At 36.2% G+C, this 9481-nt stretch overlaps 1 protein-coding gene across 1 annotated transcript; it reads right to left on the bottom strand.

The window, feature by feature from the left end:
- Positions 1-6392: 6392 nt before the first annotated feature.
- LOC111908916 (wall-associated receptor kinase 2) lies at positions 6393-9079 on the bottom strand. Its single transcript, XM_023904706.3, has 3 exons — positions 8191-9079; positions 7922-8092; positions 6393-7821 (listed from the first exon to the last, which is right to left on the bottom strand). The coding sequence occupies exons 1-3, from the start codon at positions 9077-9079 to the stop codon at positions 6716-6718; spliced, it is 2166 nt and encodes a 721-aa protein (XP_023760474.3). The 3' UTR covers positions 6393-6715.
- Between the last annotated feature and the right edge of the window lie 402 nt (positions 9080-9481).

Here is a 9481-nt window from a genome sequence, read left to right as displayed (position 1 = left end):
ACCTCTATTTACCAACATTTCATCTCAACCAAACTACTACCAACAATAAAGAACACAACAATTCAATGAACCCTAATTCCAAGATTTTCAACAATTTCAACTTCAAAATTTCCAACAATTTCAACCACAAGCTTCTCAACCTCAACAATTTCAAACACAACCATCTCAAGTCCTATTTTCTCAATCCCAACCTATAAACCTCGACAATGACAACGACGAAAAGGTCCAAGAAACACAACAACCATCTAGAAAAAGACAACAAAAAGGGAAAGCTACAAAAAAAGGTACGACTTGGAACTAAGATGGGGATGAAGCTTTATCGAAAGCTTGAATTTTCATATCGTGTGACTAGAGGACGGGCAATGTGCAAATGAGAAACAACTTTTGGATTCATATTTTAAACCACTTTCACTCGTTATTAGGAAGGAAAACAAATCAATTGTACGACGCGGTCAATGGAAAATGGCTTGAACTACGAGCAATTTACACCAAGTTTAATGACATATTTGAAAAACTTAAAAATATGCAGAAAATTGGTAGCAACGATTTCCATATTTTATCAACCGCATGCCAATACTACAAGGTTACCAACGGAGGTAAAGCATTCGGTCACCAAAAAGTGTGAGAAATTTGTCGTAACGGTCCAAAATGGTCCTTAATCTGGAGATGTCGCATTCTGAATCGACCACCGGCTCCAAAAAAAGGCCAAGAACTTCCGAGTCGGACGTGGGTTTCGGCGTCAAACTCAATGAAGACTTTGATGATACTGAGGGGGAGTGCCCACTGGAAGTCCGTATTTGTCAACCACCCAGGAAGGGACCGTCTTGGGTTCTGAAACCTTAAATCGGAGTCACTAAGATGTTGAAGATAATAGATCTTGAAGAAGAAGAAGATACATTAAATTGAAACCCTAAATCAGAATCAGAATACGAGGAGAGTCGAGTGATGCTGAAATCGACGAGGATGACCTACTTGAGGCAGTGGTTGGCAGATTGTAGTGGATGGAGAAGGTGTTCATTTAGTGGGGAAAAAGAAATTAGGTAGAGGGGGTAGAGGGGAAAGGATTTCAACAGGGAAGCAAGGGCAAAATGATATATATATATATATATATATATATATATATATATATATATATATATATATATATAAGACAAAACATCATAAATGGTCCCTATGGTAGGGAATGACGGAAATGTCATCCGAATATAATAGTCAAATAATACTTAACGTCCAAAAGCTAACAGAGTTAGCAAAAAGGACCAAACATCAAAAGTTTTGAAAGCATATGGACCATCTATGAGCACATGGATCAAAATTCATATCTGGAAAAAACATAGGGGCCATTTATGATCTTTTTTTTGTAACACCGTAAAAATTCAACCAATTTTTCACTTTGCAAAAACATAATAATTCATTATAAAAATCAAAATGTATCTCAAATCATAAACATCCATATCAAAAATATAAGTATCCAAAAACATTTCCCCAGAATCTCATCAAAATACTCCCACAATGTGTACAATCAAGCTGACGCCTTCCCGTGATCCTCGTTGGTACCTGAAACACATTTCACACAACACGGTAAACATAAGTGCTTAGTGAGTTCCCCAAAATACCACATATAACACATACGCCACTCAAGGCTACAATATGACCCTCTGGTCGATGTGTCTCAGCGGAGCCCTCCAGTTCCGCATCGTTAGGCCCTCCGACCCGGTCTGTCTCGTTGGACCCTCCGGCCCGGTCTATATCATTGGACCCTCCGGTCCGGTCTATATCACATAACATACATATATCACAAGCACATATACACAAATAGCACATAACATATAAGACCCTCCAGTCTGCTCATGGTTACCACACTAGGTAATGTATAGTGAGAAGACTCACCTCGGGAATGTCTCAGAAAATCACAACTCGGTATCTCTGAACTTCGAAACAACGACCTAGCCTCGCCTAATCACATAAAGTAATTATTTCAATCATTAACGGCTCTCAAGGCTAGACTACACCCCTTTATACAATCCCACAGAAGGGTAAAAGACCATTTTACCCCTTCCTGATCCAAAAGTACAATTGTTGACCAAAACCCTAAAAGTCAACGGTCAACCTTGACCAGACTCGTCGAGTTGTCTTAACGACTCGGCGAGTCCAGTCGTGAACTCTACTCCTCTAATTCTCTTTTGACTCACCGAGTCACTCACTTAACTCGGCGGGTCACTCTCTAGATTCACAGTCTCGGGAAAACTTGACTCGACTCGTCGAGTCTGTACATGGACTCGGCGATTCCAATCCATGCTCAACTTCAAATGGCTTCCTAAGGTCAGATCTGATGCTCTACTCAATAGATCTATCCTTTCTAGTCCCAATAATTACGTAAAGTTCGAAGCTTGATGCCCATGCAAAGGCTCCAAGGTTCTATTTGAAGAAATGACCTCTAATATGGCATCCTAAGTTCATATTCACCAACAATCCTCATAAAGCTCAAAGGAGCAAGGTCTCTGGACCTCTATGGATCCAGATCCAAGACCATAATACGAAAAGGAATCATATACTCAACAAAACCATCTACCAAAGGGTCTAGAAAACCCTAACTCTATAAACAATCACCAAAACAGAATATGGATCGAGATTATACCTCAAATAAGCACTCCTGAACTCAGAATTCCTCCAAATATCACCTCCTTTAGCCTCCTCTTGATCTTGATCACCTTCTTCTTGCTAAACCAATGATAGAAAGATCAAATATGGCCTCTCCTTCCTCACAAACGATTTAGCTCACTTAGAGTTTCTCTCAAGGGACTGGTAGCCGCAATGGGAGGCTCTGAGTGCCCTTAAATAGGCTCCAAAACCGGGAATTAGGGTTTCAATTGCCAGTGCAGACTCGGCGAGTCATATGCTCGACTCGTTGAGTCTGGTCGCGGAGATTCGCGGAAACTTCCTCACCTACTCGACGAGTTGTGGCACCAACTCGTCGAGTCCCTCCTCTTTCTTGAATAAATAATTAAAATTAAATCATACCCGAAACTCTGGATGTTACATTTTTCTTAATTTAATGATAATGTTTTCAACTGTTCTAAAGTAAGAATAGACTAAACTACAAAAGTGGTCCTGTGGTTAGCAAAGAAAATATGGATAAAGTCCAAAAAGCTTCCAACTTGTATCATTGGTTCAAAATCACATACTTTCTATGGATTTGGTCCCTAAACAATTTGAAAAAACTTTTTTTTTTGCCCTTTTAGTTTCTTTTTTTACTTTTTTTATATTTATTTTAATTGTTTTTTAATTTGATAATTAATAATAAAAAATTATCCAACCCCCTCCCCCCTCCCCCAGGTTACCCTCTTTCCTCTTCCCCTTTCTCTCTCTTGTCCAAAAAAAACCAGATCCACCTAATTTCACATTCCCTTATCTTAATTTCACCACCAACACCACACTCCATCTCCACCATAGATCCACCAGAAAATCAACCATGCTCGTCGGAATAATGCCTCCCACTTGGTGCGAGGATTTGTGAACAAAGACGCGAGAACGCAACTGTAGAGTAAGAAGCAAAGAATACAGGTCATAAGACGAGACCATTTTCGATGTTGAGGATGGGGAGTGAAATCAATGGTGGTTCTGAAACCCTAAAAAAAGTTTCAAAATCACCGAAAATGATTTTGTAGTCCTTTAGAGGAGTTAAAGCAGTTCATGAAAAAGAATGACAAGTGCTGAAACGCAGATGACATAAACCCATTCATTGAAACCCAATGGAACGACACCAAATATCTCAACCAAGAAAGGAACATAAAGAATCAAACTGATAGAAGTGGTGAAATAGTCACAAGGGTTAGAGAAATGCATCACTCGGTTGTTGTACCTGCAAATGGTGATTGAGAAATCGGGCCAAGAAGAATACTTTCCTCAGTGTGTGAGCTGAGATATTGAAACCAGTCTATGTCCATCCTCTCCTATTAGATTGATACCCAAGAAGGACGACTATAGAAGTGTTCTTGAACCTTGGTTATTCCTGATACGATCCAAAATTTTCAATATAAGGTCCATGCATTTGATTCCAATCCCTTTGTTTATCCTTGACAAATTATTAGAGCTCCAATTTATTCATCACAAACTTGAAAAATGGATGACCAACCCAAAAAATTTATTACTATTTCTTGGAGATAACATCCCATATCTTTGAAACTCATATAAGAAGATGAAGACTAAATGAGAAAAACATCTCCTTCTTTAGATTAAAAAGCTTTCTCATTTTTTTTTTTTTTTTTTTTGTTTTGCAAGTTAAAGGACATGGGATGAAGAGGATGAAGGTTGCTGACATGAAGGTTAATAACTTAAACGACTAATATATTTTTCGATTTGTATACATTTGGTCACTGAGTTTTTTTTCGTCCACATTTACCCCTTCAACTTGTTAAACTGTACATATTCAGTCCTTATGACCTATTACTCCAGGTTAGCTGGAAAAAATGAATTAATAAGGTAATATATTTCTCATTTTGTACACATTTAGTCCTTCATATTTTTGCACACATTTAGTTCTTAATATTTTTTTGTTTCAAAATAAGTCTTTTTTGTTTGTTTTTGTACTTATTCAGTACTTATGAATGATTTCTTTAGGTTTTCTCCACGACATCTTATGTGTGACAATCGTTGATGAAGTGTTTGAGGCTATGGATGTTTATGTCCATCGCGATCTCGACAACTTGGTTGCGCAGGTCTTATGGTTTGGCTTAGGTCTTGTGTTCTTAACGTCGTAACTTCTTCATACGATATCAAATTTTAACTATCTTTATATTCACGTGTTCGTTTTTCGAGTCTACTACAATTTTCGTTAAGATTACTCAAATTAAAATTTAATATATTTTTACTTACAATTTTATAAAAAACATCCACACATGCATTCATAAAAAAGGTATGTATATAAAGATTGTAATTAAAATATTTTACTTTTTAACGGGAGTAATGTAATGTAGTAGACTAAACTACGAACGTATGGATATACAGATCGTTAAAACCCGAGATCATATGAAGAAGTTATGACGTTCAGAACACATGACCTAAACAACCAAGTAATCGATATCGCGATGAGCATAAGTATCAAATACCCCAAACACCTTGTTAATGATTGTCCCACGTAAGATGTCATGAGAAAACCTAAAGAAATCATTCATAAGTACTGAATGATACAAAAACAAAAATGACTTATTTTGCAACAAAAAAATATATTAATGATTAAATGTGTACAAAAATATTAAGGACTAAATGTGTACAAAGTGAGAAATATATTATCATATTAAGTCATTTTTACTGGATAACATGGAGTAGCCGGTTATAAGGACTGAATGTGTACGGTTTAACAAGTTGAAAGGGTAAATATGAACAAAAAGATTTCACTGACAAAATGTATACAAATCGAAAAATATATTATATTTTTAAGTCATTATCCCATCTGAAATCAGTTAGGTTTATTTTTGTTTAACTGGGCTTTTTTTTGTCATATGCGTTTATGAGTTTTGATTTGTAGAAAAGCGATGAAGAAGAAAATTAGAAAGGGAGTAAAAAGAAAAGGAAAATGAAGGTGGGGTACAGTGGAGAGGGGTGGCGTGAGATTTTATTTTCTATAGTTTTATAATTATTTAAATATTAAAATAGGTAAAAAATATGTAAAAAACTAAATGATAAGGGTAAAATAGTTTTTTCAAAATCCTTTTCAAATCCATAAGGACCAAATCTATAGAAAATTTCTGATTTTGGACCTTCCATGCAAGTTGGAAAATTTTGGACCTTATCCATAGTTTTTACTAAAACCACGATGGCCAATTTTGCAGTTTAGTTTTAAGAATATGAATTTGCATAATGATAAGTATTAATTGGTTATAACTAAAAATGCAGGATTTTTAATCATTTTTGTAAATTTAATTTAATTTGATTGATTTTGATTTTAAAATCTAAGATAAATTACAATCTATCTAACCTTATTTTATTTCTTGATTTATAGATTTGAATTTTAATGTTTGTTTGCTAAACAAAGTAATCTATCTTCAAGTTAACAAATCATGGATGTAAAATTGGAATTGATAAGTTTTATATATTGCCTAAGAAATCGGAGATGTAATCAACTGAATTTTATCACTTATTTTGAAGATTCCAAAATTTTTGGCGATTTCAATTCCGATTGTTTTTTTATTGTTCTTTTTGCTATCGTAATCGTTTTTTTTCCTCTTCCCATATCCATTGTATTGTTATTCTATCCAGGGGTAATACCTAATGCTGATCCATGTATGTCTCTTCGATGTTTGTGTGTGTATTCACTATAACAATGATAAAAATGAAATTGCAAATTTGTTTGCTATAATACAAGTGTTCCACTAAGTATTTAATATTTTTTATATTCAACCCGTTAGTAATACATAGATTCCTAACTTAGTAATACAACATACAACATATATAATAAATACGTCTAACAACAAATAGAAAGGCCCATCGATGATGAGAAAGGTCATCCTTTTCAGTTGCATTGAATGCCATTAGATATGGAACCGATTCTGTTTGAAGGATTAGATGGGATAACATATTAAACCTCAATTGAGTAGGATTTCATTCAATAAAACAAATGATAGGATACGATAAGTATAGATAGATTTTACTTTTACATAACAGACCCTTATTGCTAAACTAAATAGTTCAATATGCACAAGGGCTACCAGATTTATCAATCAAAATAGAGAATCTCGTAAAGGTCATCATGCTTGATTTTCTTTGACATAATGGAGCTCTTCAAGTAAGATTGTCTCAGTTCGTTGAGCTCCTCTTTCACTCTAACCATGTTAGGCCTTTTCTTGCCCTCTAGTTCCAAACAATCTTTCGCAAGTCTAGCAAAGTATCTAATATGCTCATTGACCCCATCTTTTTTCACTTTATCATCAAGAACTTGAAGCAAGTGGCCCCTTTCCAGCGAAGAAATGAAATACGCTGCTAGACCCAAGTCACTTTCAGTTCTATCACGTGAAAACACCTTTCTACCTGTAAGCAACTCCACAAGAAGCATGCCAAAACTATAAACATCACTCTTCTCTGTCAAAATTCCTGATCGAAAATACTCCGGATCTATGTATCCAAGTGTCCCATGCACCAGTGTCTGTATGTGCGTCTCATCCATTGGAATGAACCTCGAGATTCCAAAATCAGACACTTTGGCAGTGTAGTCATCAGTCAAAAGTATGTTCAAAGATTTAATATCTCTATGAATGATTTGTGTCGTTGAGTATATATGAGCAAGGGCTTCAGCAGTCTGTGTGGCGATGTTTAGGCGTCTTTCAAACGTCATTGAAGATATGAAGTCTTGTTCATGAAGGTGGTGGAAGATAGTTTTGTTGGTTACAAACTCATAAATCAAGAGAGGAGTTTGCGTCTCTAAGCAACAACCCAAGAGTTTGACGACATTTGGATGACTAATTTCTGATAGAATAATCACCTCATTTATAAACTGCTCGATCTGACTCTCATCAATTGACTTAGCTTTCTTTATGGCAACCATTGTTTTATCTGATAGTGTACCTTTATAAACTGTTCCATAACCTCCTTGACCGATGATATTTGTTTTCTGGAAGTTATTGGTTGCCTTTTCAAGATCTCTTGCTGCAAAAATCTTGGCCATGTGAGAGGATAATTGTTTAGATTCGAATAGTACTTTCTGCAAAATCAATCCGCCATTTTTCTTGAAGAATCTCTCCCTGCTCTTCATGATCTGCCTTTGTCTAAGTCCCCAGTATATGATAAATGTTAACAAAAACGAAGCTGAAGTTCCCATGCTGATTCCTGTCGATTAGTAAAATCAATTATCACGATAACAAAATTAACTCAAGATCAGAACTTATACAAAACATATGAATTGTGTCATCGAGCTGTTTATACTAACCCCAATATACTGAATTTCCAAGCGATTTGATTCCTTGTGTATAAGAGCAACCATTCCCATCCTTTCGGCCATCTCCCTGCTGCCCTAAGGGGCATGAACAGCTGTAGCTCCCATTTACATTACTACAGTCATATTTACAATCATGTTGAGCTCCTTGACACTCATCGACATCTGAAATAAAAAATTCACAAATGTTCATCAAAAAAAATGTGTACTTATTAAAACCTGTTCATGGTATTAATTAAACACAGACGTAAATCATTACGTACCTTGACACCCGTTTGGCAGGTATGGGTTACCTTGGTACCCTTTGGAACACTGACAGCGATACCCCTGGTAAGTTCGATTGGACTCAGTCGTAGTATCAAGGCATACGCTATTTTCTTGACAAGCATATGTAGACATGTTCTTTTGAGCTTCTTCACACGTTATGTAGTCAACCGACCATTCAAGAACCACAGGGAAAGCCCGCTTCTTCAAATTATCTACGTCTTTTTTACGAAATATGTAACCACCTTTCTCAACAAGAAATCCATACGTGCAATTATTATAACTCCAGTTTCCTACGTTCTCCCCTCGCGTGTTGCTTTGTGCATGGATCCGAAACCTTGTGAGGTAAGGAGGAACCGGAACCTGGCTACAACCCATGCCTAAACACGAACCTCTGGTTAACCCATCGCAACCAGTCATTGATAGGCATCCAGTATAGTAGCCTTCACCCTTAGCTGTCTTCATGTTGGCTCTAGCATCACACCCAACTACAGTTAAGAGATTCTCAGTGCTTGAGACACGAAACCTGGACAACTTTATTTTGGGTTCTTGGCCGATGGTTATTTTATGAGATGTGTTGTAACAACGATAACCTATCGGCAACAAGCCACGCATATAGCCATCAAATGATATGTGTAACAGTTTGAATTTGGTTTCTGAAACACTTAGTGTCGAACAATTTACGTGATATTTTTTGCTCAAGTAGCAGCCTTCTATAGTTCCAAATGGATATGGGATCGTAATGTTCCCACATTTATCCGGGCATCCAGGAAGGGATAGAGCTACTTCAGATTCTGCTTTCGTTCTTGATAGTATTACAATGAGTATTGTGAAAGGATGAAGCAGTTTTAGCAGGTTTCCTGTAGTGATTCCTCTTGATTTTGCCATCTAAATCGACTTGGAATCAGTCTTTGGTTTCTATTATTGTTATAAAACCAACCTAAATGGCCAAAGAATAGGACAAACAACCAAAGTATATATGCAAGACGCAGACTCATATCGCATCTAACTTTACTACAGAAGGGCGTCTTCAATACTAGTCATATGTGCATACGCTCTAAATCAGATTCAATTACTATACATTCAATAAGTTCAGGTTTAGTTAAAAACGTTTGGACATGAGTTGCTAGGATATGCAATTACAAAAAGAATAACGATAGAACCGATGTCGGCCTCTTTTATTAGGTTATTTCTAGTTCACAAGCTGTTAACTTTTTCTTACATGGGAATATCCCAAACCAAATTAATTAAGATAGATTGGACGGTTGTTGACGTGTTCTTGACTTTTTG

This window comes from Lactuca sativa, chromosome 6 (assembly GCF_002870075.4).
Source record: "Lactuca sativa cultivar Salinas chromosome 6, Lsat_Salinas_v11, whole genome shotgun sequence".
NCBI classification, from domain to species: Eukaryota; Viridiplantae; Streptophyta; class Magnoliopsida; order Asterales; family Asteraceae; genus Lactuca; species Lactuca sativa.
This window is presented reverse-complemented; position numbering and strand designations above follow the sequence as displayed.

Coding starts and splice junctions, on each gene's coding strand:
- LOC111908916 (XM_023904706.3), bottom strand. CDS start 9,079: ATGGCAAAATCAAGAGGAATCACTACAGGAAACCTGCTAAAACTGCTT. Junction 8,093..8,190: donor CCTGCCAAACGGGTGTCAAG/GTACGTAATGAT, acceptor TTTTTATTTCAG/ATGTCGATGAGTGTCAAGGA. Junction 7,822..7,921: donor TGGAAATTCAGTATATTGGG/GTTAGTATAAAC, acceptor ACTAATCGACAG/GAATCAGCATGGGAACTTCA.